Source organism: Python bivittatus, unplaced genomic scaffold (assembly GCF_059951505.1).
Source record: "Python bivittatus isolate LINGU-HERP-01145 unplaced genomic scaffold, Pbiv_v1 ctg000980_np1212, whole genome shotgun sequence".
In the NCBI taxonomy this organism is placed as follows: domain Eukaryota; kingdom Metazoa; phylum Chordata; class Lepidosauria; order Squamata; family Pythonidae; genus Python; species Python bivittatus.
The window spans coordinates 24,633,554-24,658,873 of NW_028277125.1; the positions used below are offsets into that span (position 1 = coordinate 24,633,554).

A 25,320-nucleotide genomic window follows, 5' to 3' on the forward strand; every position below is an offset into this window, starting at 1 on the left:
GTCACTCACAAACTGGTGTTTGCGCACGGCTGCTCGCACGTGACGATTACTGGGTGGGGTGGGGCTTGAGTGAAGCAGCCACCTCCCGCGGGATGCTGGATTGGCAAAGAGAGGAGGGAGGTAAGGATAAATGAAGGATGGGGAGGAAATTAGGGTTAATTGCAGGTGTCTTGGAATCTGTTGTTTCCTCTGTGTCAGAATTTAATTCGGGAGTACAACGATAATGAACGCGATTTTTTTTTTCTTATTGAAGGCAATGACTGTGCTCACAGATTGTGCTAAACGGTAGCTTAATCCTAATTTACTGAGTAAAGTGTAATTGGTAGAATTCATGCAAATATTAAACTATAAGCCGAAGTTGAGAAGCAAGAATTAATGAGTGTAGCACTGTGTACCGTGCTTACACAGCATGCACAGCTGTGATTGACTGAATCATGTTTTATTTGTTTGTCTTTGTTTCTTTCTTTGGTCAGGGTTCGCTTAATGCACCTAGCTATAAACAAACCACAGGGGCTGGCTTTGGACAACATAATAAGTCAACATAGAATAGGTTCATATATCAGGCTAAGACATACTTGGTTTTATTAAATAATAAAATGATGTAAATCATTAACAAGCCATCATTAATTAAATAAAGTATAATTAGCTATGTTTACACAGTAAAAGTTCTCCATCATAGATTATGAATTGTAGTGGCTGAGTTCATATTGCACTAAATCATAGTAAGGATTCTGCATATTGCATCATATACTCTCAGCTATTATAATTGATTGTTTCATATAATGTTCTGTATTAGTAAATACTGTAAGAGTTTTAACAGTATGCCTTCTTGAACATATAGGGTTTCTTTTTCTTTTTCTTTTTTTTTGGGTCTTCAATATTAAGCAATTCCCCCTCCCAGCATATTTTAAGAGTCATGCTTTTATATGAGAAAGAATGGCATAGATTATAGACATTTTCTAGAAAGTAAGCCTAGTTACAAGGAGTTTACTAATAAACAGTTTCCTTCCCAAATCTGATACCTTCCGTTAAACAATAATTCCATAATTTTATCACAAACTAGGAGTTGAAGTCCTTCAAGTCTGGAGAGCGCCAGGTCAGGAAAGGTTAGCTTTGGAGATAATGAAATTCATTATAATGATTAAAATAAAATATACCTTAAGGGGAAAAAGATCGATATAATACAGTATTAGTAGAAAACAGAAGCAGTCATTATTTTGTGGATTATTAATTTTCCATTGAATTAGTTGTCTAAGTAACATTTAATGTTTGCTCTGCAATTATTTCATACAGTATTTAATTCAGTTCTGTTCCATGTTTCTAGTGCAAATATCTCATCCAGATAATCATAACAACAACAATATCAAAATGCACACGTGCTAAAGCCATTATAAATTGTGCAATTTCTTGATATTCCTGTCAGGAATTAATTATAAGAACAATCTATTAAGGTGTCATTGCTAGTCTGAGCCATGAAAGATGTTGCTTGCCTTTTACAAAATTTGGGGCACAGGCCCCTTAGGACACAACATTGCACAAAACATGCATATGTTAATGTCAATTAGACTGACTGGAATGTATTTAATGTCACAGAAGGCTGGCAAACTAATTCATTTCTCATCATGAGATACAACATAACAACTTGTTCAACTTAAATCTGCCCTACAAAGGGAAGTAACATACCATCTGTTTTCTTACTTCTGTTAGTTGTGTACTTGTTTTATGAAAAAAGAAATGGCTGTCAAGAAAAATAGACATTTTCTGTAAACTAGTATCCCAAGAAATATTAGACTGCCTACATATTCTTTCCTTTCCTAGCTTTCAATAGTAATTTTATTAAACATTACAATTAAAAAGATAAAAACTAATACAAATGAAGAAAAAGAAAAGAAAAAACAGAAAAAACAGAAGTGAAAAAATAAAAAATAGAAAAATAGAAAAGAAAGAAAAAATAAGGATATAGTAAAGAAAAAGAAAAATATATAAAGAAATGACTTCGCCTTTCATCACAAGTAGTATAAACAATTTTAGTAACTTATCATCTTCTCTTAAATACAACAAATGATCTCTTCTTCCCATATCCCTTCTCTTATCAATAAATAAATCCTTAAAGCCTTGTCGTTCAGTCCTGGTCAGCAAAAGTCCTTAAAGGGTTATCAGAAATAACAACGTATCTATTTTAACCTTGATCAAATAAACCAACTTTATATTCCTTTTATTTTTAAGAATCTTGATCTTTGATCCCTTCAAATAATGTCCTAGAACTTGATTTTTTTTTTCATTTTTTCTTTGTCCCTTCTCACAATTTTTTTCAAACTTTAACAAGTCTCTTTTGTAAATCCAATATAGGAAAGTTATCCAGGTCACTCTTTTGGTTTGTAATTTTTACAAACTTTTAATTATTAGGACATCAACCAGTTTCATTTGTATATCCAATGCAGCATCTTTTTCCATATTATTCTTGTAGCCTGTCATTTTTAAATCCACTTTCAGATCAGTATCAGTCTTGTCAGATAAAACTTGTTCCTCTTCCATAATATCTTGTAAACACAGTCTTATCTATAGAGGCATAGACTCTTAAAATTAACTTCTGGGTCCATTGTTCACAAATACCCTTCAATACTTCCAATGATAAGTATTTTGCTCCATTCTGTATTAGCAAGTCAAATTTAAGTGTTCTTCTCCTTTAATTGTAATCTTTAATTCCTTCTGGTTCCTTCTAGTGTCCAACCTTCAAAGTCCTATCCTATCATATTTCTTTTTTTTTTTTTTAAGAATTCAAAACAACATTATTTTCTCATGGGAAGGATTCTTATAATTAACTCCAAAATCTTATTTCAAAACCATCTGGACCCATAGTCCATTTGTAACTTTCCAAAATCAACATTCTAATCACCCTTTTTCTGTTTATTCAAAAAAAAAATTGTTTAAGTTCTTAAACTTGAATTTAAAATTTCTTTTGCTAAAGAATTGAAGGATACTCAGCTGGTGCTATAAATTGGTTGTTCTGAAGATTCCTAACAGCTGAAAAGCAGTTAACAAGCAATTTCCAAAAGTGATTAGAAAAGGAAGTGTCAGACCCTGTGTCCATAAAGATGCTGACCTCATGTTGGGCAAAGATGGCGTTCCTTTGTCTCCCAGAGCTCTAAACCCACTGGAGATCACTGTCTTGTGGTCTCCTCACAAGAAGCAACTGTCTGGAGCACTTGTGGGTGATCCCAAGTCCTCTCTTTGTCTGGAGAGGAATCCCGAAGAACTGGTCCACTTGCCGGCTTTTCATTCTGCTGTGGTCATTGGCTCCACTCTTAGCAGAGCCATCTTCAGTTCGCCATTTCTTCCCCAGAAGTCATATTCTTTCCTTTCCTGGTGGCAGATTAGCATTCAAGTTTTAGGAATAACTGGTGTCAGCAGGCCATGACAGCCACATGCTGGCTTATACACAAAGCAGGAATGAGGAGTTTATTTTTATAAATAAACTGAGCTTGCAAGAAATAGGATTTTTTATTCTTCCTTAATATTGCATCTCTACTGCTTGATTCATTTTTTCCAACCATTAAAAAATGAAGCAGAAAATGCACAAAAAAATTGCATTGCAAGAGGTTCACTGTCTTTGTTCTCTTTCTTCTTCTCTTTCAGCAACAGATAGAAACTTCTCTTTCAGCAACATTGGTTTGGCTCCTTAAGGAGGCAAATCAGAAGATCAGAGAAGGGATGATTTGGACCAATTCTGACAACACACATTTCAGTGTTTGAAGGCAGGATTTCTATTTTCAGGGAAATCCTTATGACTGCAACCCCACCATCTGCATAGTATCATATTTTACAGGGCTGCTAAAATTCTTGGAGAAGTTTCTCAGGGGCATTCATTGCATTGGATATGGGGAGGAAGTGCTTTTCACTCATGTAAAAGTGCCTCTGGATAGAAATAACTGTATTCAGCACTATGAACACTTATTACTTTGCTATGGCACCTTTATTTTTCTGTTGAGCCAGTTCACACCTCAGTAAGGGGAACTGACCAAAGAATGAGTAGCTATTGGCAACACGTTTTCACTCCCATTTCAAGATAATTTGTCTTCAGTCAACAGGTTCTCTAGGACTGCAGAAATTGTTACTAGTAAGAGTACAGATGGGCAATGCAATGCCCAGAGGCCATATCTAACCAGTGGAAACAACCAATGCAGACTGCCCCAGGTCCCATTTCCCAGTATGGTCCTCAGATAGCCTGCTGATCAAGTAATTAGCAAGCCTAAAAGTACTGCCTGTTGTTGAATGAAGGACTTGTGGTTTCCCTTCAGTAAAAAAAGTTGGAAATTTTTTTTTTAAAAAAAACTTATAACAGGATTTCTTTCATTTTTTTTCTTGGTTGTGATATACTTGGGAAGACTCTATCTCTCGAAAAAGTGGAATGGAAACGCAGTTAAATAAAAATAATTATCTAGTATACAATATGCACGAACCACGTTTTTGCAATCTGTTCCCACTTGTTGTGCAATAAGACCTTCTTAGGATTATTTTCCCAGTTTGGTCACTTACAGGAGTTAGAACAATACAACAAGATCCAAAATGTTCTTTATTTTTTATTAAATTAACCACCACAAAAATATCAATCAAAACAACAAATGTACTTCAACCTGTTCACCAGGAGATTAGAAATGCTTTAAGGAGTTAAAAAAATGATTGTAAGGATTTTTTTCCTAATGCCAATGTTTACAATAAAGCAATACATTCTAATTAGCACTAGAGACACAGCTAAATAATAACTGATTTTTCGTATTTTCCAGTATTTCTTATTTTTTCTTGCCAGCCACCCTTGGTGCATTTCAAAAGCTTTGTTGGTATTTAGCCCAGAGTTTCCGGATATAGTGCTCACAACTATCACTGTGTCTACAGACACTTCCCTGAGCATCTCTCAGGCTTTCCTGTTCCTCAATATTTTAGGGATGATTTTAAAAAGAGATGCACAGAGAGAAACTGGGTTAGTGAAAAGGAAATATGTTTGGTTGTTTTTACTATTTTTTTCCTTATTCCTAATTTTAATTATCTGCCTTCATTCATATTCTAACTATGCAAACAATTTTTGGTGTAAGCTGTTATGTTTGATATCAAGTGAGATGTGTTCTGTGCATTTTTTTTTAATTGCTGCTACTCCATTGAGATGAGCAAGTACTCTCTTGTGGTAGTCATCAAGTGATAAAACAAGCATTGCCAGGTCTGAACAATAAATTCAGCTTATTACAACAAGAGTACCTTAAAGAAGCTTTTTAGTCTTTAGATTTGAAGATGGACAGAAGAGTACAGTATTGTTAAAGTTACTACATTTTGATTCAGCAGATGGAGGCAAAATCTGTACTGGATAAAATTTATTAAAGAGATCATTTTTGAACTAGAAAATAGAGGATTGTGCTTGAATCTGTAAGTGAATTTAATCTCAGGAAAGGGAAAATGCTAGGGTTGTTGAAATATTCTCATTTTCAGTGATTCACTGGAGAAATAAATGCTGCCGATATATACAATGACTGAAAAAATGTTAAAATATGGAGTGGCTGTATGACTTATTTAAGTGTAAGTGAAAATTACATCTGGGTCTGACAGTTGGAAGAATATCATTATTGTTTCCCTATGCAAAGGGAAAAATAAGTGAATGTAAAAAATGAAGCATTAATTTATTTAGTGTACCTGGGAAAGTGTTTGGCTAAAATCTGATTGAAAGACTACAAAAGATGGCAACAAGCAACATTTAGAAAGTGCTTTATACTAGACATTGGTATGCAAGCCATATTTTTGCTCTTTAGCAAGTCACTGGGTAATATATGAATGTGAGAAAGTTCATTGTACATTTTCTGATTCAGAAAAAGCCTGTGGTAAATCGAATAAGCCTGCATTATGGAATGTTTTATGTGAATGTAGAGCTGAAGGTTGATTGGTGAATTCTGTAGAAACAATATGTGATTGAAGTAAAGCATGATGAAAGTAAACAAAATGTTTCATAAATGATTCGGCATTGGGCAGGGAGTAAGAAACTGTTTGATCTCCTATGGGTTGTTGAATGTGTTTATAAATATATATTCTGTCATGGTGCCTGCCCTACAGAACAGCTTCCCACTTGAGAACCAGGAGGCCCCAACTCTCTTGGCCTTCCAGAAAACTGTGAAGACTGGGCTCTTCCCCCAGAATCTGTTTCCTCTTTAGTACACAGGAAAACATTTACCTTTCCTAGAAAACAATAGGAAACGAGAATATAAAATAGTTGTGTATTTCTTTTTTACCCAGCTCTCATTTCACTTGTTTAGATGACACTGAAAATCTCAGGCTGTTGGCTTGTGTATTTCACTAAAAAAGTGCTGTTGGTTTCCAAATTAAGCTGACAAGTCTAGCCACATTAATAGGTTCACAAAGTTGTTATGGTAACATGAGTATGAAGCTTAGATTTCTCTACAGAAAGCTTAAAGACTGTTGTGAACAATTAAGTAAACATATACTAATTTTGGTCAAGATATTTTGACCTTTGATTAAGGCCATTGAGCAAATACTGCTGGTGTGATTGGCTGGGAACAAGCATATACATGCTGAAATCTTGTTTGTACTTGCCTTGGTCAATACATGGTTTGAAAGTTTAATTAGATTTGTAAAGCAAACTTTTTCTTTTCAACTCAGCCTATAATCAAATTCTTCTTATTGTTTCTCAGACTCCATGGGCTGGCTGCTTCAGAGGTTTTTCCAGGCTACATTTTGCTTTTAAAGGAGAAAATGCATGTTTAGACTGATACTTGCAGCACAGAATTAGGATTTTTTTTCACCTCTAATTTGGTAAGATGAGCTTATTAAAGACATTTGAGGATTGTTAATAACATCTTTCAAAATGAGGATATTTATAGCTTTTGAAGGACTCTGTGAATCTTTTGACATTTCATCAGAAAACACTGTGCAAGATGTAAAACTGATGATAAAGGTAAGAGCTTGATCTATCAAATTGCTTCCTTTTTAGAACTTTTGATTTTCTGTCCATGTGAAAAATTAAAATCAGTAATAATATTCACTACCAAAATGAAGACAGATCTCTTTCTCTCAGGCATACACAAAACTTTTCATAAAACAAGGAGCTTTTGTTACTATGCTTGATTTAGGCTTCTTGTTTAAGTTAATATCACCAAGTTATATCAAAGTAGAGTTGCCCCATGACTCCCATCTGAATAGTTATTTTTTAGAAAAACAGCCTTTACCTAATCTGAAATTTCTCTCTCTCTCTCTCTCTCTCTCTCTCTCTCTCTCTCTCCCCACATACATTATACGGGAGGGTTGTTTATTTTGTTTGAGTGAGAGCAGTTGAGTTAGAAAAAACTAAATAACTAGTAACACAAGTTAGATGACTAACATATTTACACAGAATTCATTGGAGTTTATTTGCAGGCTGATGTACATAGGACTTCAGCCTAAGGATTCTTGTGTTTAAGGTTCAGTACTATTCCCTTTAATTGCAGAATACAAACCAGATAGGGAAAGTGTGCAGAACATGACTTTTGGGATATATTTTTTTTCAGCCCCTTAATAATAGCTCTGCTCAGTCATGTGGCAAAGAGGGAAGAGGATTTAGAAAGGAACACCTGGTAGTATTCCGAGCCACTGGCCAACTGTTTCTGTCACAGAAATGCATTGGGGGATTTTTTTCTAATTGTTTTTCTCCACAGCCCCAATCCTGATCTTGCTGATTTCAAACTCAATTGTTCTTTTTTCAGATTCTCTCCCTACTAAATTTTGTCATGTTCTATTCAGTTTTTGCAGAGTTATCTTGCTGATAAGCATACAGTGGGATGAACAAAATCCTGAGTCCCTTGACACAATTTCTTTGCAACATTCTGTTGGGTGGGAAAGAATAGAAAAGTAAAAGATCATCTTTTTCATCATCATAATTTATTATGCCACCATTAAACCCATATCTGTATGATGCTATAAATGAATGTGGCATAGCAAATAGCTACATACAAAGAATATGCACACTCTGCATTCCTTCTGTACTGTACATGTTTACTCCAAAGTATGTCCTATTACATTCAAAGGGATTTATTCCCAATGAAGTAGGTATAAGGGCTGAAACTAGCAAGGAGGGATGGTACACTTCTCAAGCAGGAGAGAATAACTAGGTAAACGTTTCTCAACTGCAGCTGCTTTCCATGGCCTTGAAGAGAATGCCACAGTATCTCTTGACTCCAAAAGGTGGAAGAAAAACAAATCTAGGACTTAAAAACTGGAGCATACAACATATATGTAAAACTTTAACTGCTGTGAATTGCATACTTTCTGTTTGTATATGGCTCTTTTCTTCTCTGCAGTAAAACTACCTATTCAGCGCTCTGTGAAGGCTCCACTGTAGCTGTTTAAAGAGTAGAATTTCCAGAGAACTGAGATTTATTGTTGTGCCTAGGAAACTGTGGGCATAGGATTGCAACTAAAACAACTCAGTCCTATTCAGCTTTCCTTGTAGAGTAGCAGAACCAATTGAGTTAAAGGAAATAAATTAGATTTAAAAATAGAGTGCCTATAAAAAGTTCAGACCATTAACAGCAGCTACTGTTAGTTAGCTACTCCTGGTGCAAGCTACTCCACGCAGAAACAACAGAGTACAGGATCTGGTACTGCATCATCTTCCACTGCAAGTACAATGGGGCCATTCACATTGATTCCAGTGCCAAAGCAGAAATAATTTGTTGTTACTGATTCAGATTTTTAGCTAAATGCTATGTAGGTCTGGAATTGGAAGGATCATTGGAAGGATCGATAATGAAGCTCAAGCTCAGATATTTTGGTCACCTAATGCGAAGAGAGGACTCTTTGGAGAAGACCCTGATGCTGGGAAAGATTGAAGGCAAAAGGAGAAGAGGACGGCAGAGGATGAGATGGTTAGAGAGCATCACTGAAGCAATGAGCATGAAACTGAGCAAACTCAGGGAGGCAGTGAAGGACAGGAAGGCCTGGCGCAATATGGTTCCTGGGGTCACGAAGAGTCGGACACGACTTAACGACTGAACAACAACAAGGTCTGGAATATTATTCAGAGCACTTTGGAGGCAGAGCAGAACTGATAAGCGTATGGGATTCTGGACAGCCATTGCATTCCATTGTAAACAGCTTGTCCAGTTTATCTTGCAGAAGATGTTAAGCTGTCTATTGCAGCATACCTCCCGGCTTGCAGCATAACGTTTATCAAAGGGAATGTAAAAGGCAGTACATGTTAGATCAGGCACTGAAATAACCACCATTAGACTTGATATGAAAAATCCTGTCTCACTGAGTGACTTGAAGCAAACATCTTTGGTTTCATTGTAAACCATTTGGGGCTGCTCTAGGAGGAACAGCAGTATAGAAATAACATTAGATCTTCACCCAACTTATAACCTATAGGCGTTTTGTAAAGCAAGACTAGGGAACCTATCATTACATGTTGCTCAGCTACAACTTTTGGTATCTCTGACCAATAAGTAAAAAATCTATGCATAGTTACCATATGCCTTTGGATGTGCTTGCTCAAGGTACATAGTTCCACAGTATAGTTGCACATGCTGTTTTCATATAAGACTTCTAAAACGTAAACCAGTCCTTAACTATGTAGACATGGTATTGATACTTTCCATTCAATGTGAGAGTCTCTTTTCAGCCTGCTCTGCTTAAATTCTGATTAGTTTTATGGTGGACTGTGACCATGTTCATATTAGTTAGGAACATAGGAAACTACCTTATGCCAAAATAAACCGCTGATTTATCTAGCTTAGTATTTGCATTAGCCTCCCCCAGTCTGTTGGTCTCTGAATGCATTGGACTTCAACTTCTATTTTTCCCATTGAATGCTATCTGGGATAATGGGAATTGAAGTCTAGTGCACTAGGAGAGCAGCAGGTTGGCGAAAACTGATTTACAGTGACTGATAGTTGCTCTCCAAAATTTCAGAAAAGGATTCTCCCACTCTATCTTTTGATGCCAAGGATATAACCTGAACCCTCCATATGTAAACCATAGTCCTGCTATTGAGCTCTTCCCCATAGTTCCTACAATTATGGTTATTGAATGATAACTTGGATATTTACCTTGAAATTTTAGTGTTTGCTGTTTTTTATAAAATAATCTGTTTCTCCTTATTAAGGATTATTTTCATGTTCCACTATCCGAAGACAAGCAAGGCAGGAGATACTTGGAGCTGATATATGCAGGAGCAGTGCTAAAGGACAACTGGGTACTTGCTGATGTAGGCATTACAGTTTCTTCCACAATTAAATGTATCATCAAGGTATGATTTCAAAAAGAAGAAAAAGACTGACTAATTAATACAGAAATCTGAATGCATGCTGTTTTTCTATCTAGTTTATAGAACTTGTGCTAGCATCACTTAACAGTAATCAGAAGAATCTGATCTTCAAATGAAACACAGTAATCTTCAAATAATGAGAGCAAGAATGTATGAAGACAGTGAGAACCCTTAGCCTCACTCTGATTGCAAGGAAATTTTAAAGGTTTTAAAAACCTCTTTCACGTGAACAATTCATAGAGTATGCCATATAATTTAATATTTGATTTTTTCATTAGTTTTTCCCATTTTTCTCCATCAATGTCTGTGGTGCATAGCATGATGCTGTGCCTAATAAGAGAGTGATTGGGAATGGTGGATGGAGGTCTATCTTAGGTTTGATGGTATCGTCAGCAAAAAACATTCTTGGTGGGATCTGATAGACTTTTTTTTTTTTTAGATTTTTTTATCCTGCCTTTATTATTTTTATAAATAACTCAAGGCGATGGACATACCGTATTTTTCTGACTATAAGACGATACTTTTTTCTAAAATCCTTATGCTAAAAATTGAAGGGCGTCTTATTCAAGGAAGTCAGCCGAGGAGAGAACCGCAGGGTTGCAAAACTGCCCATACTTTGTCTCTGCAAACAGGCTTCCTCCTATCACTAGCCTCCAATCACAAGTGAAATAGCTTGACTCTGCAAACAGATTTCCTCCAATCATGAGCCTTATGTAACTGACGTCAGCTAATGCTGAACAAACCAATTAGAGGAATTCTGTTTTTTAGAGACAAGCTATTGGCAGTTTCACTCGTGATTGAATGTAATCAATTATGCAAAAGAGCATGGAAATAGAGCTGCAGAGAGATGGTTTAGACCTCCTCCCACCGAGTGTATCAGGTAAATGTTAACTAATTACTAAATAAAAATCTGTTCTGCACTATCTTTAAAACATTGATTTCTTAATTTTGGGTTGGAAAAGTGGGGGTCGTCTTGTACATGGGGGCGTCTTGTTGACGGAAAAATACGGTACCTAATACTCCTCCCTCCTATTTTCTCCACAATAACAATCCTGTGAGGTGAGCTGGGCTGAGAGAGAGGGACTGGCCCAAAGTTACCCAGCCGGCTTTCATGCCTAAGGCGGGACTTGAACTCACAGTCTCCTGGTTTCTAGCCTGGTGCCTTAACCACTAGACGAAACTGGCTCTCATTTGATGGCAACAGCAAGAATAAATCAGTGCCAAGCAGCCAAAAGTTACTATTTTGATTTTCAAAAATGTTGCACAAACATGGCTCATCCTCACATCTCTCTAAGTGCAGGATGAAGATACCCACTAACTGTTTTTAGAGATTTTTAGAACTGTTCTCATTCCACAGCATGCCCTGCCCACTATGGAGGCAGTTTACATTAATCTTTAGTTTTGATTTCAGAGTAGTATTTTTCCTCTTTTTCTGACCAAGGCTTGCGATATGAACATTCTACAATGCTTTATTAATGATATTGGAGACTGGCCACTTCAGTAGCTGCAACCATGCCCCCTTCCTTCTAGTCCTTGGGGCACTGCCCTCCTGGTTTGGGCTACAGGAAAGATTGGGCGCCTGGCTTCCAAAGAGTCATCTACCACATGTTTTACAAAATGTCTTTTAGCTATCCTGCAAGCTCTTGATATACATGTATCCGGTGTTCTTCTGGAAAAGCATTAAACCCATTTTTAAATATGTGTATAGCAGTCTTTTGAGAGACCTGCATTTAAAAACCAGGATAATGCTTTCTTCATGGAAAGTTGATTTAAACTGGCAAAAAAACCAGATTCTGTCACTTATGGATTGCTGGTTTTGTTCCTTTGTTTTTATATCTATAGTTTTTATTAAGATTTCAGTTACAATAGTAAAATCTAATACAACTAAAAGAAAGGAAAAAAATGGGGAAAAAGTTAAAGGTGTAAAAGAGAAGGAAAAAAGAACATAGAAAATAGAAAAAAGAAAAGTAAGAATATAGCGAAGAGAGAGAAAAGAAATATATAGAGAAGTAACTTCCACCTTCCATCACAAGTATAAACATTTTTGTAACTCTTTACCCCCTCTTAGTTTACTGATTCTGTTCCAAATAAGAATGTTACAGGTTTTCTGCTGCATCTGCCAACAAATAGTTGAGGGGCTGCCTTACTCCCATCATTTCTACCTGTCCCATTTGGTTGGGCAGGAGGGGCACACTCCAGGTCCCATCTACTAGGGATTATCATCTAGCGGGACCCAGGAAGTGTTCCTTTTCTGTAGCTGCCCCTGCTTCCTGGAACACGTACCACCCAAAGCCCCAATTACGCACACCTTTCAGAAAGCCTTTGAAGGCCTGGCTGTTTTCACAGGCATGGGAGTGAGGAAAGTAATTGAGCCCACATTATTGGTGAATGGTGTGTTTGGGAGCCACTTTGTGTTAGTCAGCTGTGAATGGTGTTTTAATTTTTTAAAAATACACGCTGTGTTTATTTTATATTTTGATTTCTATTAGCCGCTTAGAGTCATATTGATGAGATGGGTGGCCATATAAATAAATACATTCTGTTTTTATTACATGGCAAGGATGGCAACTCCATAGGATATTTATGGAGGCTGCTGCGCATGGCCGCTCATGGTCAGCAATGTAGCATTTGCCATTTTGGGATTATTGGGAGATGGGGTGAAATATGTGTCATGTACTTCTGGCCCCAGTAATAGGTTACAGCCAAGGTTGCATTGTAAGGCAAAAAGGAACACACCCAAAACATCTCACAATCTTTCTTCCTCCCCCACAACCAGTCATTCAAACTACCGTATTTTTCCGACAATAAGACGCCCCCATGTACAAGACGACCCCCACTTTTCCAGCCCAAAATTAAAAAATCAATATTTTAAAGATAGTGCAGAACACATTTTTATTTAGTAATTAGTTAACATTGACCTGATACACTCGGTGGGAGGAGGTCCAAACCGTCTCTCTGCAGCTCTATTTCCAGGCTCTTTTGCTTAACTGATTACATTCAAGCACGAGTGAAACTGCAGATAGCTTGTCTCTGCAATCAGCCTTCCTCTAATTGGTTTGTTCAGCATCAGCTGACATCAGTTACATCAGGCTCGTGATTGGAGGAAGTCTGTTTGGGAGACAAGCTATTTCACTCGTGATTGGAGGCTAGCAATAGGAGGAAGCCTCTCTGCAGAAACAAAGTATGGGCAGTTTGGAACCGCGTGATTCTCGGCTGACTTCCTTAAATAAGACACCCTTCAGTTTTTAGGGTAAGGATTTTAGAAAAAAGTATCGTCTTATAGTCGGAAAAATACGGTATTTTTGAACACAGTTCTAAACATAGCCTGGCGGGGTGGAAACTGGACTTACGATGAAGCAAGTCCAAGTGGGAGGGTGACAGAGGGGAGCAAATGATGAAATATGTATCATGACATTACAACACAAATCCCATGATAGTGTGTCTTATGTACTTGTGTCGAACACTGGGAAACCCATACAAAAGGCCAAAGTTTGTATCATGATGTCACAATGCATATTTCATCATTGTTTTGGTTATCATTGCTGTTTGAGCCAAATGTTTATGGGAGGGAACTTTCCTCATGTGCCTTGTGAACTTCCTTCTGCTTCCCCTTATACTGTATCCCTCTGTTGCCCCACCAACCTTCAGCTATTTTTGGACATGGTTTTACTGGTTTTACAGAAGACCAATAGACCAGTGTACAGAAACAATTTGAATGGCAGATTATGAGCATAAAGCACGTTGATGCTTATTATTTTTCACTCAACTTGAAAGGTAGCTAAAGCCTTCATCCTAGGCACTTATACAAGCTTACCCCACCACACACTGAGACTGACTGATGATGTTTTTTCCTACCAGCTGGTGATGCCAGTTGGGAGTCAGACAAAGCCAGGGGAACCCACCAATGACTGCCTTTAAATTGTGTCTCCCTAAAGCTGTAAAGATAGGACCACTTGCAAGTTTTGTTAGGGAGCTGAACTGTCAGAGCAATACAAATTATGCCAGCATATTTTTCTGCCTACTTAAGGACCAGAAGGATACATATAACTTAGGTGGGAGGTAGAACCTTCAGTAAATTGTGACTGTGCAGTGTGAAAATGTCATATGAGTTATGTGCCATAGATGCACATTATTTTTCTAAATGTAAATGGGAAACCTTGCTGTGCTATGGTGTGAATGCTGTTTCACTCCAAATATTTGCTAACAAGTATTTGTAGATAGCCTTTTCTTTTTATGAGGAAGTCTCATTTTCTCTTTGAAGTATAAACAGGGAAGGGAAAGTTTCTGAATGCACTTGCAATTAACTTGAGAATCCAGAAATGCTTGATCCTACCTTGCTTTATTTTCTCAATTCAGGAGTTAGGTAGCCAAAATTATTGTTTTTGCTATGGTATTACTTGGTATGTAGGACATAAAAACAAGGGAAGCATTAGAACTGCTGTCTTCTTCCCAGTCTAGTCAGTGGGGCTTAATTTCTAAATAAGCAGGCAAAAAATTAGAGTGGAAAGGAACTGCATTCATACAAGTTCATTAGTAACTATAGAAGCACATAGCCAAGCCTTTAGATCCCATATGAGAAACAACAGCTTCCATTGCTATACAGTAGCTCTTTTGATTGTGTAAAATATTCTATATGATTTCTGTTTGCATGCTTTTGTGAAGCATGTTAGTAGAATTATTCTCATTCCATAGATGGAATTAAAGCTGAAAAAAATAATGTTCAAATTATCCAAAGACTACCAGAATTGATCTTAGGAGGGCTGTAATTTTAAACCTAATTCTCAGAGCATATACAGCATTTTTCAAGTCTAGGGCTGCATTTGGTCTTTGAATAGCTTGGTGAGGATTACACTTCATAAGGTGGGTAAGGAGAAAAAATGAAAATAAAATTTAATTTAATTTAATTATAGTTAATAACAATTAGTTACTATAACAAATTGTAGGACCAACCTTAGCTACCTTATATATGTGATGGACATTTCTTGCACATAGATTTATAATTGCCTTCTTCAACCCAGTGTCCTCCAGATATTTGGACATAGTGACTAGAAATTTTGGGTGTTGTAGTTCAACAAATCCAAAGGGAACTAAATTATTGAAGGCTTGTCATATACAAAAGGATTTTCTAGTGGAGTACAATCATTATTGTTATTTTTCCCCCCAGGAAGAAGACAAACCAATTTTCTATGTATACAACGCGGTCACTCATGAAAAATTGCCCATAATGGGAAGGATTTATCTTCTTTCATCAGAAGTCTCACAGCTGAAAACTTTGGTGACCTTGAAATGTGGTTTCCCAAGTAGCATTTATTGTCTCAGGACTCCAGAGGGCAGGGAGATGTATGACTGCAATACCCTGAATGATTATCAGTTAGATATAGGTATAAGACTGTTTGCATATTTTATCTGTTTTACTTGATAAATATAAGACCTTCACATCTTGTCTAGGTGACTCTAAATTCTTGTCTAGATGTCTTATCTTAGATGGCTTAGGAGTCACAGTGAATCTAAAGCAACCTATTTCTGATTATACATATACAGAACTACATTGTAAGAAATACTGTATTTACAATTTTACTGAGAGAAAATTAAAAAAAGGTTTTCATATTTGGCAGTGCCATATTACTATGCTGTTCAATCTTCAAATCCTAATACCTGCATGTGGCTGAATATTTTAAAATGTTAGAACACAGGCAACTGATAACAAGCAAATAAAATTGAACATTTTGAAGGAGATTTATAGTTAGATGATTCAGCTATTCTTCAGAGTTAGTGTTGATTCAATTTTACATTGTGTCTCTACTACTATGTGCCCTCTGGGGAAGATGGGCGGCATATAAATTGAACAAATAAATAAATCTTTGTCTAAATCTACACTTCACTTTTCCTGCTGTTGTTCAGCTTCTCTGTTAGTATAGATATTAAAATCTAGTAGTTCAGAAAAGAATGAATGTTATCTTCTAGCTAACAAAGCTAGAAACAAAAATAAATGACAATGTTTTCTGTTGACAGGCACAACTCTTCGTTTGGATGTTTGGAATGGATGGAGAGAATTCCTGACTAGCTGTGTCTTAGGAAACAAACCCAAGATCCAATACTATCTGTCAAAGGAAGAACCAATATTCAAGTATGATGACTCAACATACGCTTTTCAAAATTCAGTTTTATTTTAGATGAGAATGTCTGTTCCAAGAATGCTCATTAAGTGGTGAGAATTGAAGGATAGAGGGAATAGGTGAAAAGAAAGTGAAAGTGAAAATCAAGAAAGTCAAGTCTCTCAGGAATGCTTGGAGATCATTGTATTTTTCTCCAGTTATAAATGTTCTGCTCAAATGTATATTTCATATCAGGAATGGCTCCACAAAAATCCAAGAAGACACCAGATTAGTTAGTAAGAGGAGTTAGAGATACTATTAGACGTAAGAAGTATTCCTTGAAAAATTAAATTCTTGCTCAGATAAAGATAACATACATACATATATACATATACATATGTAAAATTTGGCTTTAAAAATCAGTCAAAAGATGCAAAAACCTACAAACCTTTAAGGAGTATATGACAAAGAATATTGAAGCAAAAGAAAACTTTTAAATACACTTGAAAGGGGAAGTCAGCTAGGGAAGCTGTTTAGCCACTGTACAGTAGGGGAGTTTAATGTATGGTGAAGAAGGATAGGGAAATTACAGGGAAATAGAATAAATTGTTTGCCTCTGTTTTCATTGCTGAGGGCATAGGACAAATACCTGTACCTGGGCTGACTTTTTCAGGATGGGAATCAGAAAAAGGGGGATAAAAAGATGAATTTAAAAGTGTAACTGCTGAATGAAAGATAAATAAATCCTTGGAACCAGATGATATCCAATGGGAAGTTCTTAAAGCATTAAATTGGAAAATTTCTGGTTTCTGGAAAAAAAAGCAACTTTTCTTTAAGGTCAACATACATTTCTATGGACTAAAAAAATCCCATTCTAATTTTAAATTAATTCTGAAGATGGATGTAATTTCTATGCCTTACCTTTCCTACCATTTGGAGTAAAATCTTAGAATGTATTATAGGAAAGAAATTAAACATAGATGAAAGACTTGTTAAAAAGAAACCAATGTAGCTTAGTCTTGTATCACTAATGTTCTAGACTTTTTTCAGGATATCAACAAATAAGTAGACATGCATCATCTAGTAGAGACTGTATATCTGAACATTCAAAAAGCCTTTGACAAAGTTCCTCACCAAAAGAACCTGAAGAAATTGAGCCATTGTTGGATAAGAAAACAATTTCTGGGACTGGTATTTTTTAGTGTTTTAATATATATTATGACATTAGGGATAGGCAGGATGTGGCTTGTGTTTTTTGTTTTCTCTGAATCTTTCTTAAAATACAGTGCCTAAACTGGACATAATTCAGATGGATTATAACCAATGCAGAATTGCTTTTGAAATTGTACTCCTGTTTATACAGCCCAACCCTATCCCTTTTAGCAGTCACATTACTCTGCAGACTCCAATTCAATTTGCAGTCTACTATTCTGAGATCTTTTTTTTACAAATACTATTACCAAGCCAAGTATTTGACATATTATACCTATGCACTTGCTTTTTCCCCCCTAATGAACTACTTTTTATTTGTCTCTCTTACTTTTTTTTCCCTGTTAATGCTAGCCCACTTCTACAACTTATCAAAATAATTTTAAATTGATTGGGTGCTCTGTACTATGAACTCTCCATGCTCAGCCTAGCTCTTAGGGGCAGCTGGGGAATGTGACTGAATTAAGGAGGCTGTTAATGCCTCTTCCAGGGAGAATGAGGCAATAGTATATTTCTTTCTGAAAAAGCTGTCTCTAGATCCAGCCGCATTGGACAATTTCTGCCCAGCCACCAAGCTCTCATTCTGGGAAAACATTGTTGAACAAGCTATAGAGAGTATGGTACAGAGGATCCTAGATGAAACAGATTATCTGGATCTTTCCCAGCCAGGATTCAAGCCTGATGTGGGATGGAAACAATATTGGTTGGTCTGTTGGATTACCTTCATCAGGACTTGATAGTCCCTTTAGATCTCTTAGTAGAATTTGGTATCAACCATATTATACTGTTAAATGCCTGTTTTACAATGGTTCTACTCCTATCTGAGCGAGCAGTCTGCAGTCATGGGGAAGGAGTAATTGAGGCTATGGTTCCTCCAGGGTGCAGTATCACAAAGCTCAGTTCTCTTTCCCTTGCTTTTTAACATTTATATGTAACTGCTTCATGAAGTCATCTATTGGTTTGGAGTGATGCATCCATATGCAGATGATTCTCAATTCTACATTGCCATCCCAGGCCAACCTGGAAATGTTGTGGAAGTCTTGAGTCAATATCAGATAGCTATGAGGGACTGGGTGGGAAGAAACAAGCTCAGATTAAACCCTAGCAAGATGGAGATACTGTTCAAGGTGTAAACATCTAGGCATTCCGGAAATATCAGTACTGGTATAGCTTTATATGAGGTAGCACTCCCCTGAAAGAGCAGTTTCAGGTCTTGGCTTATGCTGGATGAGCAGGGTGAAGCTATGGCCAGGGGAATATTTGCCCAACTTCGACTGATACACCACTACCAGCATTACCTGGACCAGGAAGCCATAGCAATGGTAGCTCATGTACTTATCCACATGTATTTTAACTACTGCAATGTGTTGTACACGGGGATGCCTTTTTGGATCGGATGCTACAATTGGTACAGAGTGCAGCAGCCAGACTGCTAGCAGGTAAAACCCACTATTGCAAGATAACATCTATTTTGCATTTGCTGTATTGGTTACCAGTAGGCTTCCAAAACCATTTCAGAGTGCTGGTTGTTACTCATAAATCACAGTGCTAGGTTACATCAGCAACAACTTTATGTAAATTCATAGTGTCTTCTCTACTGTAATCGTGATTTTGGAAATGACATATCTTTCTTTACATGGCTAATTTATTTTGCACACACTTTCTTTCAGATATCAAAAGAGGGTAGCTCTTTACATGGCAGCCTTTTTTGGACACCTTCAGGTTTCAATCTGGCTCCTGAAAAAGGGAGTGAAGCCCACTGAACCAGTTGGTATACATCCTTATCGTGAATGGTGCCAGGAAGACAATTATCCCAACATCATGAAATGTCCCATTCATGCAGCTGCAGAAGCAGGCCAACTTATGATACTGAAAGCATTTGTTAATTACAGTGCCTTATCCCTTGAATGTCAAAATTCTGCAGGGCAAACTCCACTGCAGCTATGTATCCAGCACAGACATAAGGACTGTGTATTATATTTAGTCACCAAGTTATGGTCAGTGGTTTCTTATCCTACATTCTCTCTGCCCATGAAAATCTACATTAAGTTAAAGCTGTGGCTTCTTAAATCTCAAAATAAGACCAATTCAACCAAGAAGTGCAACCATACAGCAGTCTTCAGAACACGAGTTGGGGATGTTGTTTTTGTGGATGGTTTCACAAAACCAGAAATGACCTCCAGAGGTTTTTGCTCGGCCATAGCCAAACGTGCAAGCAGCAGAGGCTGTACACTGCCGTATTTAAGTAATCAGTTTCAACATGGGCAATCTCTGTGCCGTTTGACAATTTCTGATATGTACCTCAAAGGGGCAAATGTTAGATTACCTCCAGTGGCAGGTGCAAAGAAGAGAGGTAACAGAGACAGACATCGGCAAAAAAGGAACCCTGGAAAGAAGAGCACACAGCTTAGTAGTGAAGAATATATGGACCAAAATATGTGTTTAGCAAGAGTTCCTCTACCTTCTAATTCTGTCATCAAACCAGCTTATTATTATTCCATACCCAATGTTGAGTTTCTGTTAAATCCTTCTCTGGAGTCATTTTCAGAATACTGTGGAAGAACAACAAGAGAGAATGCAATCTACTGCTTAGCCATAGCCAGGTATGTACCTTTATTCAGAAACTACACATTAAGTTGGAAAGCTGCAATTAATTGTCTGCATCAGAATTGTGTCCTTTTTAAATGGACGCTTCCAAAGGTGAAAGAAATAGTCTTTCAACAGTCTTAAAGATTAAAAAATCAAAGAGAAAACTAAAACATTATAACTGATACATGTGCCAGTTTGGTTTTGTTTAGTCCACAAAAGCGTATTTTCTGTCTTGGACTGAGTGAACTGTGTGTGTGTGTGTGTGGCAATGAATTGCTTTAGTTAGTTAGTTGCATTTATTTTATTTTTCATTCATTTATTGAGTGGGCTATCTTTCTCTAAGTTAGAGACCACAACTCACATTCTTGATCTGCCACCAGGCTGCAGAAGACCTTTCAATTCAGTGATGTAGTCAAATATTTTAGTGCAATTTTAGCTTGATTTGGGGATTGGGAAGGTAACTTAAGAATGGAAAAGTTTTGTCTTGCAGAGACGTTATGCTTCCATTCCTAGTCTTAAAGTGGTGCCCTGATCCCAAAATTGACTGAAAATTGTGCAAAAAATTTAGCCATTTGCTGCCAACAGTTGACAGTGTGATCTCACAATGCCTTGGGGCATCAACATCAAGGCCTGTATGTAGGCTGCAGACTACCCAGCCTTGAGCCTTCTTTCTGTGACATGGTATTGAAAATATTTTACAAAATAATGATACAGAGCTCACCATATCACCTGTTTAACCTGGGGCAGAAGTAAAAAACTGGGTATCATTAGCGTATTGATGATACCAGAACCTATGCTGACAGGTGACCTGTCCCAGCAGTTTCATGTAGATATTAAAAAGAAGTGGGGAGAGCTTCATAATTAATCATCACGTATTATTGCCAATTATAATTATGGAGGAGCTGATGATGATGAAAATGCTGAAAATATAAACACTCTCACTGATGAGTAGATACTGCCATCATCTGGCAATAGTAATTTCAGTACAATATAATCACAACCTCAGAAAGTGGGATTCTAGGACAATGCTGAGCAAGTTGATTTTAGCTGATTTGTAGAATCATGAAATACATTTTAAAAAACCTATGAAATAAAGCTAAACAATAGGTAGAAGAAACGGATTGCCCTGTCTTGAAAAAAATGTTTTTGACCCAGCGGCATTAGGCAACATCTCTATCAAGTTTCCAATATTCTCTATTGGGAGAAGATTCTGGAGAAGAGGATAGGGAATCAAATACAGAGGATCCTAAATGAAACAGATTATCTGGGTCTCTTCCAATAAGGATTCAGGCCAGGACATGGGATAGAAACATCATTGGTTGCTCAGCTGGATGACCTTTGTCAGGACAGGAATGGGTGGAGTCCATCCCTTCTAGTTTTAGACCTCTTAGTGGCATTCATTACCACCAGCCATGGAATCCTTCTGAGCTACTTGCAGGGCTGGGAGTGCTGCTTTACAGTGGTTCTGCTCCTACCTGAATGGGGAGCTCCAGTTATTAGTCATGGGGAAGGAATGGTTGACCCCATGATTGATCTCGTGTGAGGATGCTGCAGGGCTTGGCCTTCATCCCACCAATGCTAACTAACCTCTGCATGAAACCACTGGCAGAAGTCATCTGTCAGTCTGGAGTGAGATATCCGCAGAATGCTGATGATACTGAGATGTACACTGCCACCACTGGCCAGACCAGAGATGTTGTGAAGTACTGATCCACCATTTAGTGGAATGGATTAGATGGGGCAAACCATCTAGGTTAATATTAAAATATTAAACATTAAAATGTTAATATTAAATATTAAAACTTAGCAACATGGAGGTAATGTTCACATATGACAACCAACAGGAACCCTCACTTGTTCCTACAGCCCAACCTCATGGACAGGCACTCAGCCTCACTTTGAAGCTATGCTACCAATCCCTGCTAAGTTCTACTAAATGACTGCAGCCACACCATTCTCTCCAGCCTTGGTGCTGGGGCTGCTGAAATCTGGGACTGCAAATCTCTGCATGTTCATCTACTACTTATGGATGAAAGAGGCCTCATTCCACCCAGACCTTGCATTTATTGAAGCACTAGTTAGTGTTAACTTTGTTTTCTTTTGTTTTTTGGTGGCTTGGCGTGTGAAGCCAGCTGACTGGGTTAGTTTACAATTCAGTGCAGTATGTCAACTCCAAAAATACATTAATTTAGCGACCAATGTATTTTTATTTATCTGTTTTACAATACTTATATTATCAGACTCTATGCAGTTCACAATAACCAACTACATTGTTTGAACACAAGCATAAATAAAATAGCATATCACAGAGTGGACTTCTCCCAGATACTTGTCTTTATTTTCAGGACATGTTTTCTATTAATCATGTGTACTGGGGGTCCAGACACAGCATTACTACACTTAACTTTGTAAATGACTGAATAGTCCCGGTGTGCTTGGTTTTGGGTATATGTATAATTAATCGATGCTTTATATGTGGCAGCAAAAGTAACAAATGACTGTGTCTTTTATTGCAGTGCCTTTAAAGAGAAACCTTGGCTGCAACAATTGGACATTGCAAGAACTCTAGCTAGAAAAAGTATATGTAAACCTACATACTAACTCGACTCAAATGAAATAACCCACATACTAGCTAGACTCACAAAAAAGTTTGTGGGAACAATCCAGCCTAGCAAGCAAAGCTGCATTGGGCTACCTTAATACATTTACTGAGGATCCTGAAATCTTCCCTTCTCCACTCCTTACCATTGAAATGCCATTCCTATTCCAAAAGGATTAAGAATAACAAATGGATTTATGTAAATATCAAAAGGTAATATGTAATTTTTGGACATTTGGGAGGACTCCTCTTGGGGACACTTTAAACAGAAACATTTCTAGGCAATCAACGTACTAATTCTTCTGAAGCTCCATCTGAAGAGAGGGATCTGACAGAATTGAAAATGGGACTTTTTATCCTGTCCCCCTCTCCATGCCAACCCTGAGGATGGAGGCCTTGAGAGAGATTGTGGTGGGCAAGGAAGGTTTACTATTCAGAGGAATCCTCTGAATGCTACAGGAAGATTTTAGCTTATACATTATGAGGATGAAAATATTTTGCATGTCAAAAAGTATTGTCTTTGGAGGAGTGGCCTCTCACCATAATTTGAAAAGAAGACTGATTGATAAGTCTGAATTGTACTATATTGCCATTCCCAAATTAGGCCAGATATGATCCTAGTTTATAAAATATATTTGATGGTGCTTTTGAAATGTATTTCTGCCACTTGTTGGAATTCATATGCTTCCTATTTATTAAATCATTATTGAGGTATCTTAATTTAATTATCTTTTTGTGCTAATTTGTTGAGCTGGAGAGCATGGGAGAGCAATTAGTTATAGCGGTTATGTGGGGTGAGGTGAGATATACTGGAACAATATTGCCACAGAGACGGCCATTTCTATGACCTCTTATACCAAGAGAGAAAGGAAAAGACCTCAGAAAATAGTTTAAAAAGTATTATTAAAAATCCAGATAATCTCTACTCCTCAGGCACTGGGCTGATTACATTATTTATTTAGAAGAGTTATATGGCTGGCCATCTTAAATAACTTGTGGTGGCTAACAACCTGTCCCTAGGATACATAGGGTATATTGGGCTCCTCTAATATCCTGGCCCCAATGCCTGAGAGAACAGCCAGGTCTTCATGACTTCCAGAAGGCCAAAAAACTCCATTTTGGACATTGAGTCCCAAAAGAATACAGATAGTTTATATGGGTAGAAGCTTCCACCTGCTACATGCAGGTTCTTTTGACCTCACTGAATGTTGTTCTTAAAGTCAGTTGGTGGAAAAGTGGAAACCTCTCCTCTCTGAATGAAGATGTTCTCCGCCCAAACATGATTTTTGGGACCTCAGCATGTATCTCGCTGTATAGGTAGATGGAATAATTATTATGTTTCAGACTGAGTTCACATGTTGTGTCATGGGGCAGCCCAGGGGTTGGCAACCTTTTTGTGGTCCCACAACAGCCCAGCGTTTTTTCAGCCTGCTTTTTGGGGGGGTAAGGGGTGAAATGGCTGCCTTAAGCCTTGCAGAAGTTTAGATTCTCATTTCACTCATTAAGCCCCTCCCCCTAAACTACCAAGGATCCTGCTGAATATCCCATTGGAAGGATTAAGGGGCCATGTGGATGCCAAGTCTTTCAAAGGCTTAAGGCATCCATTGTGCCCCTCTAATTTCCTCTCCCCAAACCAAGATGAAAATTTGGCCCCATTCTGGTGATATAATGATATCACTAGCCACAGTTCCTTTGGCTCTTGGAGTTTGGAAAATTCCCATCATTTGGTTTTGCTTATTATACTTAAAGTAGGCTGTAAGATCTGTGGATAAGATCTGCAGGCGATATCTGCCAAGTAAAAGGTTCAAAGGCTTACCCAGGAAGCTAAAAGCAACATAAAGAAGTTTTTGGCTATGTCTATAATAAAAGGAAGGGGCTAGGCCCACTGCTAGGAGACAATGGTAGGAAAATAAAAACTGATGGAAAGAGAGCAGAGCTCCTCATCTATTTTGCTTTGGTCTTCTCTCCAAATGGGAACTGTATTCAAACAGACCTAAGGAGAACAATTAACATGACAGAATGGCAAGCCCAGATACGTAAAGGCATAGTTAGGAAGCCGCTGGCTACCATGAATGAATGTAAATCTACAAAACCAAACCAGTTACATTACAGAGTCTTGAAGGAACTTGCAGATGTCATCTTAGAGCCCTTTTCTGTTGTCTCTGAGAAATCATGAAGGATGAATATAATGCCAGAGGATTGGAGAAAGGCAAGAAATCCACTAATAAATGAGGGCTGGAGGTCCACTTATTTAGTTTCAGAGATTCTATATCCTATCCCTTTTTTGCTGCCATTAAACCTAATTAATGAAATTCCATGTGAATTGCTTCCATGGTCATGCATTATTATTTAAGGGTTTGACAGGGCTGACTATGCTATTGTTAGAGGAATGCAGAGCTGGCTGAACAATCGTACCCAAAGTATGCACATCGATGTCTTCTTATCAATGTAAAATTCCTACACTACATTGCTGTTGTTATTTTGTTGATGTTTTAGGTGGTTGTTAGCTACCCACAGTTGCATGACAAGTG

At 37.4% G+C, this 25,320-nt stretch overlaps 1 protein-coding gene across 2 annotated transcripts; it reads left to right on the top strand.

Annotated features, from left to right (window-relative positions):
- The first annotated feature begins 4 nt into the window (after positions 1 to 4).
- Positions 5 to 23,683, top strand: ANKUB1 (ankyrin repeat and ubiquitin domain containing 1). Of its 2 annotated transcripts, XM_007437519.4 has the most exons (7): positions 5 to 120; positions 6,690 to 6,952; positions 10,136 to 10,279; positions 15,462 to 15,678; positions 16,310 to 16,424; positions 19,272 to 20,204; positions 22,707 to 23,682. In XM_007437519.4, exons 2-7 carry the CDS (start codon positions 6,863 to 6,865, stop codon positions 22,789 to 22,791), a joined length of 1,584 nt encoding a protein of 527 aa, XP_007437581.1. In that variant the 5' UTR covers positions 5 to 120; positions 6,690 to 6,862; the 3' UTR covers positions 22,792 to 23,682. The 2 variants fall into 2 exon arrangements, with proteins under 2 accessions (XP_007437581.1, XP_087988519.1); XM_088132393.1 differs by lacking the exons at positions 5 to 120; positions 6,690 to 6,952 and having other exon boundaries at positions 10,141 to 10,279; positions 15,466 to 15,678; positions 22,707 to 23,683.
- The last annotated feature ends 1,637 nt before the right edge of the window (positions 23,684 to 25,320 follow it).